Raw genomic sequence first — 24271 nt, forward strand, 5'->3', positions numbered from 1 at the left:
AACCTCCATCCTACTTCCATCACACTTCTTGGAAAAAGTCCTGCAATTCGTCAGAAAAGGGGAAGAGGAGGTGTTTGGACCGAAGATAGCCGAGGACATCACCTCCTCACGCCTTTGTTGAAGGATGTGAGAGGGAAGACCCCCGTCTCCTAAAAAAGTCCATCTTCACTCACTTTGCTGAGGTGGGGGGCACCTCTGGGTTGCACCCACAGCGGGGTGACAGCCCACCAGCCTTCGGTAAGGCCTTCAGCCCGGGGATGGGAGGGGAGGGCCGGCGGGCCGGGAGAGGCGGGGGCAGGGCGCGGGGGGCTCCTTCTTTCCGCCCTCGGAGGGGGCTGGCGGCTGCCGCTGCTCAGGACACCTCCGCGGGGCTGTGTGTGTGGGGGCTGGGGGTCCCTCGCTTTACCCTGCCAGTCCTGCCTGTCCCCAACCCTGCTTGTCCCTCCAACCTTGCTTGTCCCCAACTCTACCTGTTCCCGACTCTGCCTGTTCCCGACTCTGCCTGTTCCCGACTCTGCCTGTCGCCCCTACCCTGCCTGTCCCCGCCCCCCCCCGCCCCAATCCTGTCTGTCCTCCCAACACTGCCTGTCCCCTACCCTACCTGTCCCCAACCCTGCCTGTCCCGCTGGAACCCTACCTGTTCCCCCAATCCTGCCTGTTCCCCCAACCCTGCGTGTCCCCAACCCTGCCTGTCTCCCCAGTCCTGACTGTCCCCCTCTACCCTGCCTGCCACCCCGGAACCCTGCCTGTCCCCCCGGAACCCTGTCTGTCCCCCTCTACCCTGCCTGTCACCCCGGAACCCTGTCTGTCCCCCCGGAACCCTGTCTGTCACCCCCTACCCTGCCTGTCCCCAGCCCTGCCTATCGCCCCAAACGCTGCCTGCCCCCCAAACCCTGCCTGTCCCCAACCCTGCCTGTCACCCCTCAACCCTTCCTTCCCTGCTGCACTTCCCCTGCTGCACTGCACCTCGCTCTACCAAGCTGCCTGGCTTGGGCACATCTCCCTGTCCCTCTCCCGGGCCCGTGAGATACTTGTTCCTTGTTACAGAGATGTTATTAATAATTTAGCTCTGAAAAGGGCTTGTTTTGACACACAGCCCCTCACTGGCACTGCAAAGCCGCCCTCCCCGGGCTGCCCTGGCCCTTTCCCTCACACCTAGGTGGTCTGGAGCAGGACAGTCTCTGTAAGTGCTGTTGCAGACGGTAGCAGCAAAAGATGATGCCTAAAACATTTCTGTATCATCCCTCAAATCCCTAATTTAAGAAAGTTAATATTCATAATTTTCTATTACCTTTCCATTAATGCTAGTAAAGATGAATTTCTCAGATCTGTTTTTTTTTTCCGTTTCCCTCCCTGCAGCCAACAGTTCACAAAGTGAGAAATTCCACTCTTCCTTTTTCAGGAGGTTTTTCAGACTGAGCTATTTGTGTATTGACTCACTCACTGGGAAAGGTTACCCTCTGTTTCAGTGATGAATTAGGTTCTGAAGATTTATAAGTACAAGTTGTAACTCTCTGGAGTTTGGAAGGCTACCTCTGCATCTGCTTTTCACCTGGCAGGACTTGCATGGTAAGTAATCAACTTCACTTACGTTATTTGAAATGAAGATGGATTTTAATTTTTAACAAAAAACTGCAATCCTGGCAGAATGAGGCTTGGACCTAGTACGGTTAAGGCAACCATCCTTTTGTTTTCTGCATGAATTCTACACAAATTATGGCACTGAATGGTGACATTTGAAAAAGGCTTAAATTCCACAGGAAGCTATACTTAAGGAGGTAACATGAGTGCTTTCCTCTCTTGACCCTAAAATGTTCAAATAATCTGACATTCAGAAGAATCTGCTGGTTTAAAAAAAAAAGAAAAGAATTGGGACCAAATTCAGATTTACAAAAGTGGTGATCAAAATGAGCTACTTGACCTGAGGATCACTTCAATGTGTCAGTCCTCTCTCATTCCAAATTTTTCTGGTGATTCTGGGAAAATGGAATAAATATCCACAATTGTATAGTTCATGAAGTGTCATTAATGCACTTTACAGAACTTAAACCTTCAGTTTGTTTAAAGATTTTGTTGGCTTCACAATATCACAATGATTTTTAAGAACAATTTTTTATTATTAAAATTTTCTTGGTGACTTTAAGCATGTATGAAATTTGAAAAACATACTTAAAGTTATTGTCACTTTGGACCTTATAGACAACTGTGTTTTTTATACTTTTTTGTTGATATTGTCATTCCTTACTGTTGCCCTAGCATTTTTCCCATTTACTATTTCTGTACTCCTTTACTAGGCAGAGAGCCTTTGCCTTTACTTTGAAGTATCTCTCAATTTCTCTCTGAAAATTAAAAATCTTATTCTGTTCCTTGAAGAATCTCTTTATATTAGCTGAGTTTCACCAAAAGCATTTTTCTTTTTTTTTCCCCTCTTTTTTTTTCCCCTCTTGTTTCATCGAAGAGTGAAAAGAGGACTAGATGACCTTTAAAGGTCCCTTCCAACCTAAACTATTCTATGATTCTGTGATTCAGTGTGAGAGTAAGATTAAACACCTATATTTTGCTTGTTAATAGTAGCCACTAATCTCAGGCCTGGTTATTACTAAGTAGCTAGTAGCTTGCATTATACTGTATTCTTCAATCCTCGTTAAAAGAACTAAGTGCTCTGCTCTGCATTCTTCAAAACTTCCACTGTGTGCTGATGTGATGTGCCAACAAAGAATGTGATTTAAAATTTAAAATCTGGTGATAAATGATTCTGTCTTTATATACTGGATCATAGTTTCATGATCTGTAACAGCTGTGTTTCTTCTGGCTGTGACAGACTGAAAAATGAAAACTAAATTCAAGAAATGAAAATAAAGAAAGAAGTCCTTCTGTCCTTGTAAAGTGTAGTAGTTTGAATCTCCATGTGTAGAGGGAACTGAAACCAGGTCTGAGGAATTTACTGTATGACCCTTTAAAGTTGTTTGTTACAGTACTCAGCATCAAACTTCTTTTAGCTGCTTTCTACATCTGGATCTGCCTACCAGTCAGTCTGAAAAAGGGGATGTGAAACAGTCCTTTCATTTCCTTACAGGGATTTATAGAATGATGGTATACCTGTGACAAACTGGGGAGAGTGATAAGAGAGGCAAAGCAGCTACTCATTTTGGTGTCATTCTGCAATATTGCTGGAAATGCAGTAGCCTCCTACCTCTGGCCACTTTAGACCACGGGAAGTTTCTGACTGTAAATCTCAAGGTGGTGTCTTACAACCGTAAGTATGTGCTTTCTCAAATTGCAAGAAGTTTGGGTAATAAAACCAAAGAAAGAGAATGCTAACGAGAATTCTTTTGGCAGCTCTTTGTGAAATATGTCTTTTCTGAATGTGTGTCATTTGTCCGTGCATGTTCAGTTCAGTGACTAAGCAAGGTTGTCTGTATTGGCTGCAGAAGTTGAATTGAGCTTCTTATGCACCTAATCTTTCTGTTTTGCAAGCAAAATTGAGGCATCGTCTTAGGACTGGCTCTACCTTTTGTTGTCAGTTAACCTGCTATTCTGAGGAATCTCAGAGAAGATACTCCACGCTGGTATTATTCAGTGGCGGTTTCCATTTACCTCTGAAAGCACAGCTGACTGCATATGAAGCAATTGAATAAGAGCTTCTTCATCTCCTGCTCCTCAGTGGAAACGCTAGCACTCTCAGCTGGTACTTATCGGTTCCATAGACAAAATTGTAAGACAAAACTGTAGATCTCATTGTTTTTCAGCAGGAACAAAATCAGCCGTCAAGATGTCCAATATATCAACGTTGTGTTGTGTTCATTGCAGGAAAGGGAAGTTTCAACTAGCTGTTTCTGTAAGGTCCAGTCTTGCAAAGTTTATACTCTATGTGGAGGCAAAAGCACTCTCCTGTCCTGTGATAGGCGTCTACTGGCTTGAGATCAAAGTTTGAGTGCTTCTATAAGATTGTCAATTCAATCAGAAATGTAAAATGCATCTAGCGAACAAGAAAATGGAGGAAGGAAACCCTGTAGTGCTTTCTGAATTTAAAATAAACTTGCCAAGAAAAATCTAGATACATTGCCTGATATAGGAAAATAGCTGTTACGATTAAAATATGTAACTTTACATTTGGAAAGCCCTCTTCAGTACCAGACAATAGTGACACTGCTCACATGCTCAAAGGAATCTCTTTCACCGCACTTGTGATCAATTGTGAATCTCTTTTCCTCAGGCTTTCAGAAGAAGCAAGAACAGTTCAGTTTCATTTTTCTGGACAAGAAGTGAGAAGTAACTCTAGAAAATGACTCTGGTGATTTTTTTTTTAATGTTTATCATTGAATCTGCCACTGGTAAGTCTAAATCCTAACTTCATCAGTAGAGTCTTTAAAATATTTGCTGAATATGTGGCATCTTCTTGACTGTGGCTTACAGTGGGGAAAGTTTTGTAATTTGCAGCTAAGAACAAAATCTTAAAAGTTTTGGCAACTTCAGCCCAGCTCTAGATTTGGGAAATTTGGTCCAAAATACCAAAATTATGAAGTAAAAAGAGCAGAGATGCTACCTGGAGACCCCTGATGATGTTGTATGGGAGCATGACTGTATAAAGAGCCACAGCAAGGAGGAGAATGGGTCTGCCTCTTTTTGTGCCATTCAGAAGCGTGGTCACAGTAGTTGCTAAACAACAATGATCTCTGAGAACCTCAGGAGAAATAGAGACCAAAGGCTTATTTTATTCTTGACTATTAATGCTAGACCGTGGTCTCTTTTCTGTGTTTTTTTATGACTTCTGTAAGCAAAGGTACGTTTGGGAAATCTGATGGAAAAAGCAGACTTTCTTCACTGTGAGAGTGATGAGGCACTGGAACAGGTTGCCCATAGAAATTGTGGATGTCCCATCCCTGGAAGTGTTCAAGGCCAGGTTGGATGAGGCTTTGAGGGACCTGTTCTAGTGGAAGGTGTCCCTGCCTGTGGCAGAGTGTTGGAACTAGATGGTCTTTAAAGTCCCTTCCAACCCAAACCATTCTATGATTCTGTGATTCTGTGATGATTCTATGACTTTGAAACAAAATTTTACACACGTAATTTCACTCCAAGGCAACTTTTCTAAAGATATCTGAGTTTTTAAGAAATCTAGTCACATAGTGACTTAGTTTTAATTAAGAAGATAAGAAAATGCAAATGTTAATTCATAGGATCTCTGGTTCTATGGCTGTTGACCAGTTCTGAGGATTAGCCATATTCATATAGTCAAACTATATGTAAGAATTTTTCCTTTCCCCTTCCATTGTGGCAGCCACTTTACTATAGAGTGAGGCCAGATTCTGTCTTTTGTGCCCATTTGATTCTGACATTGTTGGACACACATGAAAGAATCTTAGGGAAATGTCATTTTTTTTTACTCTCCTTTTCCTTCTGGTTTTGCTTGGGTGAGGTAAATAAAGACTTGGAAAAAAATAGTTCTTAGATGGAAATAAATATTACTGGAATAAATAAATACTGCCACACCACTCTGCTGAAGGAAAGTCACTTTATAAAAGACCAGTGACACAGCAAATAACTTCAAAGTCAAGCTAATATCATTTTCTGAAAGAAGTACTTGGCCTCCTAATGTGTCTTTTTTCCTCTTTATCTGAAGAGAAACAGTGTCCCTTTCGTGCCTCCATTGATGTGCTAGAAGGGGAATATTTTTTCCTTTGTTACCTTGAGCCAATGCATGAACATTTTCAGAAAGAAGCATACACAATAAACTGGTACAAAGAAAATAATGGAAAGCAGCAACTGATAAAGGAAACACACAGAATTGTTTCCCAAATGAATATTCTGGAGTTTTGGCCAGCTGAACTCAGTGACTCTGGGAATTACTCTGTCACTCACAGGTGGGTACACAAGCCGGTGGGTGAACATCTTGCCTTTGCACTTGTCTGTGAAGAAGCTCATTTCTTTGTCTTGCTTTGTATTGCTAGTGGCATCCGTACAAAGGAGGTACAGGGAACTACATTAACTGTGGTGTCATTTTCCACATCATTTCACAATAACCATCCAGGCAGACCTATGGTATTTACAAATAGCTATAAGCAGATGCGGCCTTTTAAAGGTTCTGTAAACCTTTTGATAAGGCGGGTAGCATTTCTGCTGGTTTGTGATTAATTATCTAGGAGAAATGAGTGATAGGCAACCCTTCTGTCCACTGCCAAGTAAGAGGAAGCATTTGCTTTTCTCCACCGGACTCATTTTTCTGTACTTTGTGGAGTGGATCTCATGCTATGAGGCCTGTCAAGTAGTCTAATTGTACAGTAAAGCAATAAACAAAGAGTAGCATAGCTGAACCCTAGTTTCTGTGCAAACTTTTGCATGCTTGGAGCTGTTCAAAGAAGGAATTAAATAATTGGATTGGATTTCTTACTCCTGTAGAACATCATGAGTCAAAAGGAGAAATGAAGGTAGGCCTCAATTATTTGGTGGTAATATTCATTAGATCATCATGAAAAACTAAAGAATCAAAGGTTTGCTGCATGGAGTTCTTATGAACTGTAATTCAGCATTTACAAAGCAATAATTAATTTAAAGCAGATTATTTTGCATGTAATGATTTGTACTGTTCTCCAGGTGATATTTTTAAGGTTCTTGCCTGGTTCATAAATGTTACGGGACTGCAGATACTGAAAAATGTCTCCACATTTCTCCAGTAACATCACAGACACAAGTTCGATAGTTTATAGTTTCAAGCCACACTTTGATAGTTAACTTACAAGTTAAAAGCTTGGAAGCTGTATCATGTATCATTATTATTATTGTCTTACTGAAATGATTTTTAAAAGTACTGAGTCACAGTATCTGAAATGCTGAATATTATAAATTAAAAGTCTTCTAGTAGAATACTTCTTTTGAGTTTATGTGATTTCTTTATAATTGTAGGGCACTCTTTATCCAAATGTAGGTACAGCTTGAGAAAAATTTTACTCACGTGTGTTGAACCCAGTCTTAAGAGAATTCTCTTTAGGAGTGATGAGTATGGTAGTTTGTTGTGAGGTAGTTTGAGGTGATGAAAAGGTGGTGTATTATTTAGTACAGACATTTGTCTAAAGTAGCACAGGTGAAGCAGTGTGCTTGGTTTTGGTGTGTAGGCATTACCATTAGATAATACCTGACATAGGCTTGTCTGTTGTCATGGACCTGTACTTTTCATATCAAGCCTGAATCTGACTTTAAATTTTGGACTTATTGATGGCATTGATTAGTCTTCTCTATGGTCATCTCACTAAATATGGTGCTAAAAAGCTATAAAATCTAACAACTCAAGCTATTAAATCTAACAACTTAATACATAATGCATACTCTAACTAATTTTGGCATGGGGAAGGATAGGTGGAGAGCATACCTGAATCACCAGGCTACTGAAAGAGGTTGTCATAAGGATTCTAACGTAAAGGACAAAAGAGAGGAAAGTTGTGGTAACCTCAGCCTTAATTAATGATCCTTGCAGTTTTGTGATTTTTTTTTTTTAATCACTTGGAGTAATGACAGTAAATCCACCGTTAACTACAAGAACCCTGTAAAGTGAATATGAAAAAAAGTAAACTTCAAGACTGAGGGAAACAGCCTTACGCATAGAAGAAGACAATGGGAAAAGGCCTTAAGTAAAACTATTGGGATGAAGTTTGTTAAAATAAGTATTTGTTGGAAAACACAAAAATATCTGAATCCTTTGTGAAATCTCTTGATTTTCTGATTTGCTTAAGCAAGAAACTCAGAAGAAAGATTTTGATTACATCAACGCGTTCATTTGAAATGAAGAGTTTTGATTTTCTGCTTTTTTGTTTCATTTTCTAAGACTATAGTATGCTACTGCATTTTAAAACTAGATTTTTAAAGAAAACACTTTTATTTTGGAAAAAAAAAGTTTCTTAATTAAAAGAAAATATTTTGACCACTTTGAAACATTTTGTTTTTTCCCCAGAATTTCTTTCTGGTAGGCCCATACAGATACTAATTTTTCTGCTAAGATCAGAATGACGGCACGTGCCAGAATCTTGCAATGCTTACACAGGAAGTTTTCACAGGTCTCACCACTGGAACAAGAGGCATAAGAAGTCATGGGATTTTAATGGGATCTTGGGCTTAGTTTATCTGATGATTCTCACTATTGGCAAACATGTTAAAGCATTTACATTTCAGCAAATACAAAAGATTATTTGCAGAAACAGTTTTCTGCAGAGACAGAGGACTTTTAGTAGTCTCTGTTGACAGGAAAAAATTGTGGATGACTGAACTGGTTTAAGATTCAACAAGAATGACAAATAGAATAGAATTAGTTTCATTCCAGAGCATTTATAGGAGGTTAAAGTTTTGGTTTCGAAAGCAGACATTCTAAGTATATTTTTATTTACCTTTTTAATTTTCAACTCTTTAATTTAGAGATAAGTATTTGTAAGTTATATAGGAAGTGATTTTTAGAGTGCTTACAACTTTTTAGGCAGTTTCAGTGAACAAAGTGACAATTAAATGTACTGCAGATTTTAGAGAAAAGTAAGACAATATGTGTTGACAGATTTTGCAAACTAATTGCATTTAGGGACTTTTTTTTCCTGTTGTGTTACAACTGACAATATGCAAGAAGCGAGAGGTGAAAATGATGTAACTCTGTGTTTATGGTGTACTATCCACTTATTTTTGACTTAAAGTAAGAATCAGAAGTTTTCCAGTTCAAACAGAAGTATTCTGCTGAAACGTAGCTTAGATAGCTAAAGTGTGCATATGTGCTTGTTGATGTGTTTGTTAGTCTAGTAGATTTAGGATATAAATTCCAGAATTAATAGACATCACTTGCAAGTCTGAATGTGTCCATCTTCAGCCACATTTCTTGAAAATAAGTGGAACTTGTAGTGGGAGTGGTAAGTAGAAAAACTGTGTCACACATCTTTGACAGGATTTCTGATTTGTATGTTTTTTCATAGCCTGTGGTTATCAAAGGAAAAACCAGAATACAAAAAAGCGGGTCATCTGGTTGCTCTGTGTTGGTGACCTTGAAACTGAGTGTGCCTACAGGTTCCTGAAAAAACCGAAAGCACAGAGATCCATGATGAGCACATGACACATTTTAAGATCCTAATACTGCTCACTTTTTCAATGTGTTTAGAACAGTTGAAAGCAGCAGCAACACAGACATTCAGAGTTAATACTGAGGTTTGGAAGGTAGACTGTCAGTTTCTTGCAGTAGATTGAAATACTGAGATAGCACTGGCTTGTAACAGTGAAATAGCTAAGTGATGACTTAGAGATGGCTATGTATCCAGTAAACTTGGTTTATATTTGCTAAGGGCTTTCATTTCCCTGTATCCTCTCCTGAGACAAGCTAGTTTTTGTTGTCCCTTCTCAGTGGGTTTGGCAGGGGGAGTTGAAAGGCTATTAAGGCAGAAATGGTTTTGTTCCACATAAATTATCACTAACGACTCTCAGCAAGTGAAAAACAGGATAGAAAAACAACAGCTCAGACACTAGCAATTTAAACAATACAACTGAACGTGTTTGTTTTTTTTTTTTCTGAAAATCATGTGTACGGCAGATAATTATAAATTATGTAAGCCACATTCATCTTAGTTTGCATAGATGTGGTTTTGTCACCTTCCTGGAAGCTGCTCCTTACCACATTTTGGCTCATTAGGTAGGATATCTTGATCCATTTGATCCACCCATATGGGTGAAATCCTCATATTTGTTGAAGTGTTTTCACCAAATATGATCACAGAAGAAAGCTTATGTGGAGTGACAGTGCTGAGGAGAGCATGTGGCTTTATTGATCATTTTCTTCTGTCTGCTGAATCTAGATACTGAAATCACATGTATTTTATGGCTAGATCTGTAATTGCCTCTCCAGCAGTACTCAGACACTAGTGTGATGCTTGAAGAAACACACAGACTTGGTTGAATTAATTGGAACTAGTGTTTATGTCTACACTTGAACTTGTCTTGGGTCCCTTTACTGTCAGGGAGAGAGAGAGGACTTTCTGAGGCACTGATTATCTCGTCCTAAACCAAACATATAAAATAGGTCATGTAAACTGCACTCTAAAAGAGTGACTATTGACTGTGGCTCCACTGCTGACCATGATTAGTAGCTCTGATTTAGATGTGTAAATGTGGTGTTGAAGAAGAGGTGAGGACTCCACCCACTGTGAACACCCATGAGAGTACATCTCTGATGGAAAAGTTTTGATAAGATTTTTTCCTGTTTGCAACACCACAGTTAACTGATTGAGAAAGCAAGACACTATGTTTTGATTTAAGTTGTCAATTACAATTATGAGTAATGAGTATCTCAAGTAAGGAAAATAAGGAGAACCTGTGTAGGCTGAAAAAGGGCTACAATGAGAAGAGGGTGAGCAAAAGACGTAAATACATCTGTTTGAGAAGCTTAAAAAGGGAGAAAAAAACAACTCAAACCTTGGTCTAAATTAATGGTATAAATGATGTCCTAATAGTTCTGAATCTTGTAACAGTAAAAGGCATGTCAGTCAAGAGTGGTGTTTAAGCTGCTATATTTGTCAGGCTTGCTTCTCCATTTCAACAGTTTTGTCCCCTTAGCCCTTCTCATCAAAATAATTCTTCACTAGTTTCAGTTCTCCTGGGAACAATTCCTTTTTCTTTTTTTGGAGAAGAAAGATTCAAACATATTTATGAAGATGTGATTGACACTGGAGGGAAGTGCTCTGTGATTGTTGCTTTTACTTTGTCAGACCCTACTTGTTCAGTAAAAAATGAGAGCTTTATGCACTAATTGTGAATTTTCACCCAATAACTTAACAGTAGCATACAACTTTCTCTTAAGCCCTCACTTTGTCAAAGTTAGGCAAACTTTGCCAAAACTAAGCCAAAAGTCCTCCAGCTTCTTTTCCATTCCATGATTTTGGACATATCCAGGAATGAAATAACTCACAGCTATAATCTGATTCTTTAGAGGGCTATGTGGGTAGAGCATGGTAGATACGTGAATGACAATGGTCAGCTCCTAGATATTAAAAAGAGGCATTTTTAAAGAAAGGCATTTTTTGAGCATATTCACTTGATCTTTTATAGATACTGCATGGGATGTGATGACTCTGCTTTAGAGTAATCTGGCTCTTCCAGTGAAACTGGGGTAGCCAGCTACTGTAGATCTCTAATCAGTGCAGACTCAAAGATAAAGATATGAATCCTTTCTAAAATTTCTTGTTTTGCAGACATGGTTGAATCCATGCATGATTCTGTAATTTATGGGACTTGCGTAGTTTAGAAATATTTCCAAAACATTGGTGACTATATGCACAGTATCAAGCAATGGATAATGTTGCTTTGTGAACAATAGCAGAGTTGCCCATTTTATTTTTGACATATTTTACAAATACGTATTTTTAGTTATGGCTTTGAACCTTAGCAATGCATAGGAGATTAAACCTGCAAAATCACCAGCTGTTTTCCTAAAATCACATCCTAAAACTCTTTTATGCTCACTTGTAACTATACATGATGCCACAGATTGTTACATCCGTGTTCTGGTCGATATAGCATATATTGTCATATTTCACAGACATAATTGTATTATCAAATGTTTTGTGATATATGATTTAGTTTAGATAAACCCTTTTGTTATGGTAAATAACATATATTGGGGGGTGGAAAAGTAATAAAGAGGAATATAAATAATTAGGTCAGTGGAGATGTACTTTGTACCTAACAGATGTATCAGATAATTTATTTGTATTTTGTTGTGTAACTCACTAAGCCACATTCCTTTAAAAAGATCCTAAAACTGATTTTTACTAATTTTTTTTTTTCATAGCAATGGAAAACAAAATTTCACAATTCAAAAGTGGACCTTGAATGTACTTGAAAGAAATAAAAGCAGCTGTTTCAACAAAAATCATTTAACTACAGAAATTAAAAATGCTGGAACTGGTCATTCACTGAAATGCAGTTATTTGTCTGTCAGTGAAAATGACAGCATAACATGGTACAAGGTAATTACTGAAGCAGTGCCACTCAAATCATTGGCTGTAGAAACAAAACATCTGATAGCAGGAAAAATTAACTACAAACAGATTTTTAGAAGCATCTACAAGCCTTGTAAAGCTTTAATTTCTCAGGTCATTAGGGAAAAAACCTCTAGACAGATATTGAAAAGAAAGTTTTTCTTTGCTCTCAGATTTGTTAGAAAAAGGTACCTGTAATCAGAAATTATTATTAAACTGGTAGTTTGGAATGGTGAAAGATCTGATGCATATGTCTGTTTGCTGATTTAGCCAGCAGCTGTTTTAGGCAGCTGCTACTTTGCTGATACAGATGCTATCCTGACACTAAATGAGGTGCCAAGATATTTGTTTTACAGTTGGCATGTGCTTGTAAAGTAATTGCAAACTTTTCAATTTTGCTGTTTCTGAAAACTTTTTACAAAATGTGTAACAGATCCAGTTCTGTTCATTTTAAGCAAATTATCAGTCTTCTCTCTACTGGCTTTTGTCAGAGCATAGATGACAGTTGTGTAAGCGCCTATAACTGTTGGGTGTTGCGCTCAACCATTGGATGAAGCACCCTGAGTAGGTTTCTCCCACCCTGTCCCAATGCATCACCTTGACCAGTGCTCCTTATTCCTCTCAGGTGCCCTGACTGGAGTAACAGGCCCTGTTCATTCCGTGTTGAATCAGTTTCATGAAAGGATTTTGACAGCTTAAGTACAGGCATCTGCCTAGCAGAATGAGCCTCAGCCCTGCTTCCTTGTTCTTTGGGGCCTGGGAGGATAGGACCAGTGATGAACAGGGCCATAGGTGGATGTGCTTTCCTCAGTAAAGGACCTTATCCTAGACTGACCTCTTCTCATGGCTAAGCTGAGTATACCCATGCCTAAAATTTTAATGCTTAATACTGTGTGAGACAAATGAAGTAGCCGTCCTTTTGCCTAAATATCCTTTGGCACTTAGTTGGGTGAAAACTGTCAAAGCCTTCCTATCACACCCTGATCTGAGATAGATTAATTAGGGATGGTCACACATGTCTTTTATATAAGAGCATATGCATCTGGGAAATGTCCGTTCCCTGGACAATTTCCAGCAGTGATCATTTCCCTTCTTGATCTAAGATAACTCAGACCAGAACCAAATTTTGCTCCATTTTCACAGGAAGTTTCACTTAGTGTGAGCTATGAATTTAAAAAAAGAGCCCCAACAAACCAGAGTTTGTTTTGGGGAACAGAGAGAGTAAACAAATGTGAGTCTATCTCTTGTCACCCTCTGAGATGGTCACCTTCCCTACTGTTGAGGCATTTTGTTTAAACCTGAAAGCTCCTCATGAGTCTAGACAACTTTTGACCACAAGCAGGTGACACCTACAGATCCAAGACATCATTCTGAAAAAAAAAAATAGATGAGAGCATTTAAATTCCTGATATAGCATTTTTATACTCAGACACTTGCTTGGAATTGTGGTGCTCTCAACTCCTAATGGGTTAAATGTTCAAATGTAGTATTTAATTGACCATGATTGAAAATTGGGCCCCCACCTCTTTTGGGTCAGATAAATTTAATTGAAATAGTGAAAGAGTGAGAGTGACACTTTGTTTCAAAATAATTTTTTACTTCTTTAAGGTTTTGAATGTATATTTTCTACAGATTAGTATTTTCTGTCTTTAAATGATGTAGGACTGTAAGAACTATGAAAATGAAACAGAGCGGGAACTGGATTTTAAAACCTTAACAGTGCAGCATTCTGGGATATATACCTGTAAGGTTTTGATCAGTCATGAAGGAAGGATATACCACAGCACAAATACAATTAAGCTGGTAGTAGAAGAAGGTAAGAAAGTTTTCTGAAATTTTGGAGCATGCTTTTTTGTTCCCCTTACTATGGAGATTTTTAATTACAGCTCTCATTTGATAAATATGCACAGAGGTGATCAAATCTGGTAATTTGAACTATTTTGCAATAATTTCAAAAATGAAAAAGCAAAGAAGAAGTTTATATGACATATTAGCAATTACTGAAAATTTATTTAGTATGTTTTCCCTACAGGTTTGGGGTTTTTTGTTTTTTTTTTCTTTTTTTTTTTTTCCAAATTAGCTGCAGTAAGTCATACAAAATTACTAAAAGTTTTGGGGTAGAGCCTTTCCAGCCATTGTAAATTCTGCACTATACAACTACACATGTATGCATGTGAAAAAATTCAACACAACATATTGTGTTTTAAACTACTCAATAATGCCAGAGCCCAGATATTGTTCTTTGAATTAAATGGACTCTATGTGATTAGTCTTAGAAATAAATCAAATGTGTAATTTTAACTGTTGTAAAATGTAAGTAAACTACTACTTCAATAACAGTACTTCTTTCTATTTTAGATACACCAGAGGCTGTAACTTTGGAGGTAGTTGGACGTGACGAAGAAATTGAAACAGAAATAGGTACCGAATTAGTAAAAGAACCTTTGTGGCAGCTACTGCATATATGTTTTTTTTTTTCTAATCTCTTTATGATTCACAGGCTGATTAAGTGTAATCAAACTAAGAACTGTCTGTACACCCTCCTGGATCTGATCCATCTTCACATCTGGTTATGTTTTGTCTAGTGTATTCCATAATTGATATACAAGTACACTATATTTGCCGTTTTATGGAGGCAGAAGCTGAGGTTGCTGCTATGACCAGCAAGAGAAAGTAGTGATGGTAATAAACCAACCCTCCATGACTTTCTTTTGTAGACAGCAAACCCAACGGAGTGGTGTGTGAAAGATGTCTGTCAGCGAACAGCAATAATGAGTAATCCCCTTAATAAATGATGCAGCTGAGGATGCTTTTTCTGCAGGGAAATGAGAAGTGTGAGAGCTAACAGTCCTGGCAATGTGAGCATGCAGATCTGTCACTGCTACAAAGAATCGGTTATGTTGTCAAACCCAAACCCTTGACTGTGTTCCAGCTAGGAGTAGGTTAGATAAAACACAGTCTGCAGGCTTCATACAGTGTTGGACAGGATCCAGGATTTTGTGATTGAGGCTGTAATTAATTTTTAAAACAGAAATTTACCCATCTTTTTCCTTTCCTGTGCCTGAAGGCTTTTCGCATCTGGTTACCCAGTCCTTCTTTTCCAAGTCTGAAAAGTCGTATTTACCTCTGTTGCTCATATCTGTATCTCATTTACTCAGCCAGGACCTCAGATGCGAATTTTCCTTCCTTCCTACAAATACCAGTTGATAGGTCCTTTTCCCAATGGTAGTACCCCAATCCTATGATGCTGATTTCCAGGTGAGGAGCTGGGATGAGAATTTATTCTATGAGACTTCAGCAGGGGCTCTAACAGGTTTTGTTTTTCCTTCGAGTAATAGTATATACTTTAGCTATTATAATCCACTGATTGTAATTCCTCTTACTAGGTACTTACTTTTACCTGGCCCTGGGGCACTGTGATAAGTTGTCCTTTCCTTTTCTCTGCCTGCAGCACACAATTTAGTTCACAGATTCATAGAATATCTTGAGTTGGAAGGGACCCATAAGGATCACTGAGTCCAACTCCCTTTAGTTCTCTAAAGCCTGAAATGGTCTGGCTTATCTATACTCTTCTGGCTGTGACAGAGTGCATCTGAGAGAAAGCAGTGGACAACTGTCACTCTGCAACAGGGTGCAAGAGAGCCCTGGGCATGCATGACTGTCGTGGTTTTCTTAGTGAGGGGGGACCTAAGGTGGTAGCTTCTGTAGGAAACTGCTAGAAGTCGCTCCCCTTTGTTCAGTGGACTCGGCCGAGCCTAGGGTGGACCCGCTGCTGGCCAAGGCCGAGCCGATTGGTAGCAGAATGTCCCGTGATAAAGCCTCTGCGATAACGTATTTAAGAAGGGGAAAACAGAAAAAAAAGAGAGAGGAGAGAAGATGTGAAGAAGCTGAGCGGGGGCAGAGACGCAGAGGGGGAGGCGCAGGCCTATGGGCCTTGCAGGCCTCACCCTCTGGCCTCTCGCCAGGCAGCCGACTGGGCCCGACTCAGTCCAGCCCAGCTGCAAGAAATGGAGAGGAGATGAGATATGAATAAGATGTAAAAAAGATCCTGAGAGACATCTACCAGCCTGTTGTGAGGAACGGCTGCAGACGCCAAGGTCAGTTCAGAAGGAGGGGGAGGAGTAATGCGGCTCCTGGCCAAGATTCCCCTGCAGCTTGTGGTGACGACTGTGGTGGAGCAGGTTGTCCCCCTGCAGCCCATGGAGGTCCACGGAGGAGCAGAGATCCACTTGGAGCCCGTGAAGGACCCCGTACCGGGGGAGGTGAATGCTTGAAGGCAGCTGTGGCCCGTGGAGGGCCTGCTGGGACAGCTGTTCTAGAGGGACTGCACCGGTGGAAGAGATGACCCACGCCGGAGCAGTTCCACGAAGGACTGTGGCGTAGGGGTGGGACCCCACAACGGAGCAGGGGAGGAATGCGAGGAGTTCTTCCCCCAACCATGAAGCAGCGGTGTGAAACAACATGTGATGAACTGACCACAACCCCCATTCCCTCTTCCCCCTCTGTGCTGCTCAGGAGGGGAAGGTAGTAGAGATAATGTTAAGCTTGGGAAGAGGGAGGGGTGGGGGGAGGTTATCTTGTTCTCTGTCTCATTATCCTGCTATTTGTAGTAATAAATGAATAGTTTTCCCCAAGTCGAGTCTGTTTTGCCCGTGACGGTAACTTTAAGGATTTCTCCCTGTCCTTATCTCAAACCTCGAGCCGTTTTTCTTATATTTTCTCTCCCTGTTCTCTCGGAGGGTGGGGGGAGTGAGAGAGAGACTGCGTAGTCTGGTCCTGATCGGGGCTGAACTACGACAATGACAAAGCCACCACCAGTGCAAATGGAACACATCATGCAGGGGATATGAAGTCCAGAAAGGAGTGTAGCTCGTGGGACACATTGCCCGGAAAGCTGACATTTTGCTGCACTGTGAATATGAATGCTACTTCTGACTAGATCTTCTCATGTTATGCTTTGTTTAGGCAAAGAAGAGATACTCAATTGCACAGGTTTCTTGGGTTATTATATGCCAGAAGACGTCAACCTCTACTGGTTATTTAATCAAACCTTTCCAGAAAAATGCTCAGATATCCCCAAGAATGAACCTTCAATATGTGAAGAAGAGTTCAAAGAATTACGGTAGGTTTCCTGAAAATACTCCACTTTTGTTTGTATGTGATGATGTCCTCACTTTGTGGACTACAAATTCAGTAAAATGTCTGAGGTTATTTTAGAACTTTTTTCTCAAAATCTGCCTCTCAGCTGGTTGTAGGTTCCTGTACAGATAGTGTTGCTAACACCAATTCTTCGTTGCAGGCTGGGAAACAAGTTCTATGCCACAAGACTACTACGGATTAAAAAAGTAACAGATGAGTACATGCATCATAATTTTACTTGCATGTTGCAAGTTGATGAAAGAACACAAATAAAAACAGTGAAATTGAAGAAAGGTATGGTATAATCTATGAATCTATGAATCATACTCCTCATATATAATTGTTAATTGTGTCAGTCTTCTCAATCTTGTGGGCAGGGTACTGATTTCAGAACATCTCTCCAGATATGTCAGTGTGCTTATGAAGGCACTGGTCCATCTAGTGCTGGACCTAACAACCAACCTGGGTGATTCCTTCTGCTCTGAGACAGGGACAGCAGAGGTTGCTGCTGTGTCTGCTAGAGCAGCTGTGTGAAGGCTCCACAGATCAACCGCTGCTACTGTGGACACAGCTGGGGAGGCTGAGCTATGCGCTGGGTGACAGATCCCTGGGCAGCACTTTGTTAGATCCCGTGACATTCCCTGTGCTCTCCTACTCATCAGATTGGTGGGATCACAAAAGTTAACTACCCAAAGCTTGATGCAGCTCAGAGTCTGCCATTTGGAGCTGTTTACTAAGCAGCTCTTTTTAAAGTTAAAATCTGATGATTTGGTTGTTTTTTGTGGTGGTTTTTTGTTTGTTTGGTTTTTTTTTTGTTTGTTTGAATTTTTTTTTGTTTGTTTGTTTTCTGGAAAGGTCAATCTTTTATATTCCTGATAATACCTGAAATGTTCTTGGTGATGGTTTATCTATTGTCAGGGACTCTATCCTTCTACTTACGGAGAGCTGACCTTTATTATATAGTAGCACTTCACATTTATAGTCCAGAGAGTCGGGAGATTTATGGCAAATGGGCATTCCCTTCTTGTTTTCCATCTCCCAGACCTTTCCAAGCTTTACTGGGAGGAAATATGTGAAAACAGACTAGTCAAAAGATGATGCATATAACAAAGCAAATGAAATACAGACTGCAATGAGCATGACTTGACAGTGCCTTCGTAAAGACTTCACAAAGATTTAAGGGTTAAAAATCTGTATTTGGAACTAAAAAGACAAAGATAACAGAATAACAATTGAGAAAACAAAAAAAAAAATGCCTGAAAGCAACTACGAACAGAAGGAAAAAAATTATCTTGGCCAGAGAGATTAAAAGGGACATGACAGACTGTTATGTCCCCACTGAAAGAGGAGTGAAAGGTGGAGAATAACAGGAAATAATAAAGAACTTGAAGAAAACTCATCATAAAAGTGGATGACTACCAGTTTGGGATGCTGTACGTCTGTGAGGATCTGTAGTGTCAGTCTTGATCCCGCATGTGATCCATTTATGTGTGTGGAGGGTTTGTGAATGTGTACAAAGCTGTTTCTCCAGTTTTTAGAGTAATCCATGTTCTATAGTTCTTAATGTCAGGACAAATGGCGTGCATATGTGCTTAAAATATTAGCAGAAAAGGATTCACATCATCATTGTGATTTTGGGGGGTCATTTTAAGATGCCATCAGTATTGAAATTTGTCATATAATTTGCTAAGGTTATAATTTCCTGTTTTACAGGGAGCACCCGAGATCTGCCTGTGCACATATTTACAACTGGAATGGTCCTTGCTGTACTATTTGCATGTGTTGCTGTAGCCGTGGTGTTTGTCTGTGTGATGTTTAGAGTTGACTTAGTTCTACTTTACAGGAACATATGCAGAAGAGATGACACTGTTGGAGGTATGACTTGGCTAATGCTGAAATAAGTGTGTTGATTAGAAATAGTTTCTGGTACATTCTTTAGAAGAATCATCTTTGAGGAAGAGACAAAATAAATGCAAGAGTTTTGTCAGTAGAAACAGCAAAGAATATGTAAAAGAGAACCTTATGGTCAGGGGCTAAAGTGACAGAACCAGGACAGTTTGTTATGCACCTGGGGCAGTAACAGTGGGTAAACACAGTGAAGAAGCTGTCTCTGGAGCAGGGAGTGGAAGGGACATGGTTAGATGCTGTTCAGATGCTCTCTATTCTGATGTATTTGTCATCACAAAATTTGATGAAGGTGGAGAAGTTACAGTTCTCTGTCTGTAAAGAGGATGAGCTTTCTGGAGTTGTCAAACAGGCGGATTGACAGAAATAGACAGGCAGATTGACAGAAATTTTTTTTCACCTCACTGATGCCCTTCAGTGCAATCAGTTCAGTTACGTATCACTCAATGTGGTAGACTTGGCCTCTGACTTGGTCTTGGATTGTGTGTTTGTAAATTACTGCCCAAAGCATGACCAGACATGGTATACTCTTGAAATAATAAATTGGTTTGTTCTCTTTTCCAAATACCCATTCTACAGAACTACTTGTAAGTCTTAAATAAAGAGTAAGATAAATGTGGAAATGTGCAATATCACTTAAATAGCATTCTTATTGGCTTACAGACATATTTTTTGCTTCCCTTCTTTTTCTTGATCATCACAGATATGACGTTAACTGGTTAAATTAATCTGATGCTTTTTAAAAAACATTTTAATGTAGAAAGAACATGTCACTTCCAAATATTTGCTAAATGCAATCAGAATCTTTTGTGTCAAATTTAAATTGATCCATGATTTTTTTTTTTTTTTGTTGCTTGAAGACTGTTCAGGGTATCAAAGGAAAGAGCAGGACTTTCTAGATACTTTGCTACTAAGACAGTAGCTTTGAAAACTAGGATGATGGATCAGATACTGTATTTCTACTGGTTACTAATGAGACAACAATTGGTGATTTCTTTCCAGATGGAAAAGAATATGATGCATTTGTCTCTTACTTGAAAGACTGCTTTTCTCCCACTGGAGAAGAGAGAGAATTTGCTTTGAAGATATTACCCATGGTATTAGAAGAAAACTTTGGATACAAGTTATGCATATTTGAGAGGGATGTATCCCCTGGAGGAGGTAAGTGTATTGAATATACTTGTCATTAAACAGGCACATCATTTTCACACAAAGGTGAAAGTCTGTAATTAGAAGGAATTCTGTCAAATATGTTGTGCATTGAAATACTACATTTTTCATTTGGCAGTTGGACTTGATGATCTTAGAGATCTTTTTCAACCATAATGATTCTATGATTTAATCTAGACTATGTGCACACAAAGTTCGCATGCACACATTTTTCATATTTTGTATGTGCATTTATGAATGCATATACACATACACACATATACACACACACACATCTCATTAATTACACAGAACCAAGATGAACAGATGAAAAAGCTGTCATGGTGAAAGTTGAGGTAAGAATACAGAAGATGTCAGAAGTTTCACAGTAATAGTACTCTTGCTCTGCATTGCTGAGTGCAGATGCCTGTGAATAAACTCACATGTACTGCACAGAACAGCTGGTATCTCTCGTACCAGTTATTCTCAGGTAATGTGTGTTTGCTGTATCTTCAGTGTGATGGATGAAACCATTTTGTGAATGTAATGGATGGCAGAGCAAAATAGAAATGAGAAGATGGAATTTTGTTTCTCTAAATAACCTATAAATAGATGGCTTTTATAGATGCTTGAAAAAAATACACTAGGGGACTCCATTTACTGAGTCCCCTAGGAATGGAATTCATTGTTAAAAATACAGAACTATGAGGTCGTCACCCTTCTTCACAAAGCAGGATTTTCTCTTCTTGTATCCATTCCTGACATATTTTTTTCTAACCTGAGAAGTGCCCCAACTCTCCCAAGCCATTTTTTTCCCAGTTATTCTCTGTCCATAAGTACTAAAAAAAGACTCTCTGAAGTGTCCAGTCTGATTCTTTCAATAGTTTTAGCTTATTTACTTGCAATAGTTTTAGCTTATTTCCTTTTCTTTGATCTGATCCATTGTGAATATGGAAAACATTGTATTTACTTCTATTTACAGGAGCCTTTGGTGTGTTATAATACTCTTGTCAGCCTCCTTTTCCTCTCGGTTTTTTCTCCTTTAAGTTACTCCTGCAGTTTGCTTTACCTTTCCCTACAAGACATGTTTTCTAGATCTCTGGTTTCTATAGAACTTCTTGTCGCATGGTGCTGAAGCAAGCATAGGAAGTTGTGCATAAGAATTCAATTTGATGCATGGGTGTTTGAAGGGAATCACCATTTGATTTCGTTCATTGCTTGTAATGACAAAAGTCATGCATCTAAAACACAGCTGGAACTCATTCTCTCATCCCAGGCTTATCTTCTCAACCCTGTATTGCTGGCAATAGATTTCGGTATTCAGTGACATAAAGTAAGGAGTACTCTGAGAGTTACTGAATGTTTGAAGGGAGATTGCTGTTGGTGAGTTTCTGTGGAATCATTCCAATGGTATCTCATATGAAAGAGCAAAGAGATGTCTAGTTGGAGGAAAAATATATTTTGCTGTCACTTTCTATCCATGTGACTACCAATGGACAGCTGTGTAGGGTAGCTGGAGATTGTATGTAGGTTTTGTCTGCTCCAGAGAGCAAACTTTGGCCATACCTGAGCTAATTTTCGCAGACACTTAATCTGTAATGCATATTAATCTCTTCTTAGGGACAGGATGCTTACATGCTGTCACTTTATAAGGGTGACTTTTCTGGTACATCTGTTATTAAAGGATAGGTCAATTCAGTGCCCATTCTTTCAATTTAGTTTAATAACACATTTGTGTTTAATTTGCAGCTGTTGTTGATGATATCCATTCGTTCATTGACAAAAGCCGAAGATTAATCATTATACTGAGCCAGAACTACATTTCTGACAAAGCCATATACGAACTTGAGAGTGGACTGCATAAAGCCCTAGTTGAAAAGAAAACTAAGATCATCCTAATTGAATACATGCCTATAAGTGACTACAAATTCTTGCCAGAATCACTGTCTCTTTTACCATCAAAGAGGGTTGTGAAATGGAAAAAGAGTAAATCTCTTCCCGTGAATTCCAGATTTTGGAAGAACCTTCGGTACCTGATGCCGGCAAAACCTACCAAGATAAATGCCAAGGAGTACTCTAATAATCTTGGCCTAGGCTCAGAAGGGGGTCAACGATGGACTGAGGGCTGTGACTTTAATGCAGTCATATAACAATTCTGGAGACAGAAGACACTTCAGAAAACTGCACATTTTACTAACTACTAGAAAACACAAACTGCACACTTACTTTGGGAAGATAGTGTTCCTAAGAGGGCAAGTCTGAGATCTGAGAAGAAAGTAGAAATTGTTACAGTGGCTAGGATGATGTTAATCCCGATGCTAAATGCTATCTCAGAGAGAGTTTCCTCCGAGATCTGCACAAGAAGCAGAAATTTGATTCTGCTTAGGACTTACCACATAGCACAAAGCACAATGCAAAACATTTTGATTTAACATTTTTCAGTAATGTAGAATAATATTAGTTATAGTTGCATACTTTTTGAGGCCTCTGAATAAATATATCAGTATTTGCAAAGTATTATTATTGAGATGCTCTTGGGTTTGTATTTTGGTATTTCCTAAGGATCCTACTTGGGAGCAGACCCAAACAACTCCTGCCCTATAGAGCTCGATATGCAGGCTTTGGGCAACATCAAGCAGAAAAATCAAGTGAAAACAGAGAAAAAGGAAGTTAGGATGAGTAGAACAGATTTGTTCGGGCACACATTATTCATTATTGTCTTGTATATGGTCTAGAAAAGCCAAGTGGGAGTGAGGAGAAGGACTTGGGGGTGTTGGTTGATGGGAAGCTCAACATGAGCCTGCAATGTGCACTTATAGCCAGAAGGCCAACCACATCCTGGGTTGCATTGAAATAAGTGTGGCCAGCAGGTTGAGGGAGGTGATTCTCCCCCTCTACTCCCCTCCCATGAGACCCCACCTACAGTACGGCGTCCAGCTCTGAAGCCTCCACATAAGAAGGAGATAGACCTGCTGGAGTGAGTCCAGAGGAGGGCCACAAAGATGATCAGAGGAGACAGGCTGAGAAAGTTGGGGCTGTTCAGCCTGGAGAAGAGAAGGCTCCAGGGATCCTTATAGCAGCCTTCCAGTACCTAAAGGGGACCTGCAGGAAAGATGAGAATAAACTCTTTAGCAGGGTCTGTTGTGATAGGATAATGGGTAATGGTTTCACAATACAGGGAGGTAGATTCAGACTGGATATAAGGAAAACATTTTTTTACAATGAGGGTGGTAGAACACTGGAACAGGTTGCCCAGAGAGGTGGTAGATGCCTCAGTCCTGGAGACATTCAAGGCCAGGTTGGGCAGGGCTCTGAGCAACCTGATCTAGTTAATAATGTCCCTGTTCCTTGCGGGGGGATTGGACTAGATGGCCTTTAAAGGTCCCTTCGAACCCATACTATTCTATGATTCTATGTCTTGAAGGAATCATAAGGACTGTTTCCATCCTCCTATTTCACTGAAAGTACTGTAAGTGCTCAGTTTGGCAGAGAGAAGAGGAAGATAAGGTAGAGATAATACTATTTTTTTCATGGACACTGTTATCTACATTATACTCTGAACTGAGGGGTGTAGGGGATTTATGTGAAAATCAGATCTTTGATATGTACCTATACTCCTAGCGCCTTGGAACATTTGTACTTAGTATTATTTTTTAAAACAAACTTAGTAATGACATTCAAAACCATGGCGATCCTCCCTTATTATTAGCTGCCTGCTAGAAAATACCAATCTGGCATAAATTCCTGTCTAAAATGGAACCATGTTTCCTCCTAGTACCAATGGGGAGATATCAATGGAGAATCACTTTGGAAAATCTTCTGTCAGTTCGCTAGGAGACCATCAAGGCTCAGCATACTCTCATCATTGTCTTGCATTCAACTAATGCGTTCTGAGGAGACGTCTCTTTGACACTGATGCTTAATTTATGCAGCTGCAGTGGAGGAGTTCTGTTACCTTCTCAGTGCACTTGAGAACACAATTGGAGTGCTAGGTGTCATGGCAATGTCTCAAGATTCATGAGAATGAAAAACCTTGTTGTTTGTCAAATATCCTGTAATAAAGCATAGTTTGACAGATGTTCAGGCAA

General features: G+C 39.6%; 1 protein-coding gene across 2 annotated transcripts; it reads left to right on the forward strand.

The window, feature by feature from the left end:
* Positions 1–184: 184 nt before the first annotated feature.
* IL18R1 (interleukin 18 receptor 1) lies at positions 185–23095 on the forward strand. 2 transcript variants are annotated; one of them, XM_086740865.1, is made up of 13 exons: positions 185–237; positions 1470–1569; positions 3077–3256; positions 4217–4334; positions 5621–5861; positions 11801–11978; positions 13653–13806; positions 14349–14411; positions 16956–17112; positions 17290–17423; positions 18843–19004; positions 20037–20195; positions 21933–23095. In XM_086740865.1, exons 4-13 carry the CDS (start codon positions 4286–4288, stop codon positions 22331–22333), a joined length of 1698 nt encoding a protein of 565 aa, XP_086596991.1. In that variant the 5' UTR covers positions 185–237; positions 1470–1569; positions 3077–3256; positions 4217–4285; the 3' UTR covers positions 22334–23095. The 2 variants fall into 2 exon arrangements, with proteins under 2 accessions (XP_086596991.1, XP_086596982.1); XM_086740856.1 differs by lacking the exon at positions 185–237 and having other exon boundaries at positions 1442–1569.
* The last annotated feature ends 1176 nt before the right edge of the window (positions 23096–24271 follow it).

Source organism: Chlamydotis macqueenii, chromosome 1 (assembly GCF_036417535.1).
Source record: "Chlamydotis macqueenii isolate bChlMac1 chromosome 1, bChlMac1.mat, whole genome shotgun sequence".
Taxonomy (NCBI): domain Eukaryota; kingdom Metazoa; phylum Chordata; class Aves; order Otidiformes; family Otididae; genus Chlamydotis; species Chlamydotis macqueenii.

Coding starts and splice junctions, on each gene's coding strand:
- IL18R1 (XM_086740865.1), top strand. CDS start 4,286: ATGACTCTGGTGATTTTTTTTTTAATGTTTATCATTGAATCTGCCACT. Junction 5,862..11,800: donor AATTACTCTGTCACTCACAG/GTGGGTACACAA, acceptor TTTTTTTCATAG/CAATGGAAAACAAAATTTCA. Junction 19,005..20,036: donor AAGAGATGACACTGTTGGAG/GTATGACTTGGC, acceptor ATTTCTTTCCAG/ATGGAAAAGAATATGATGCA.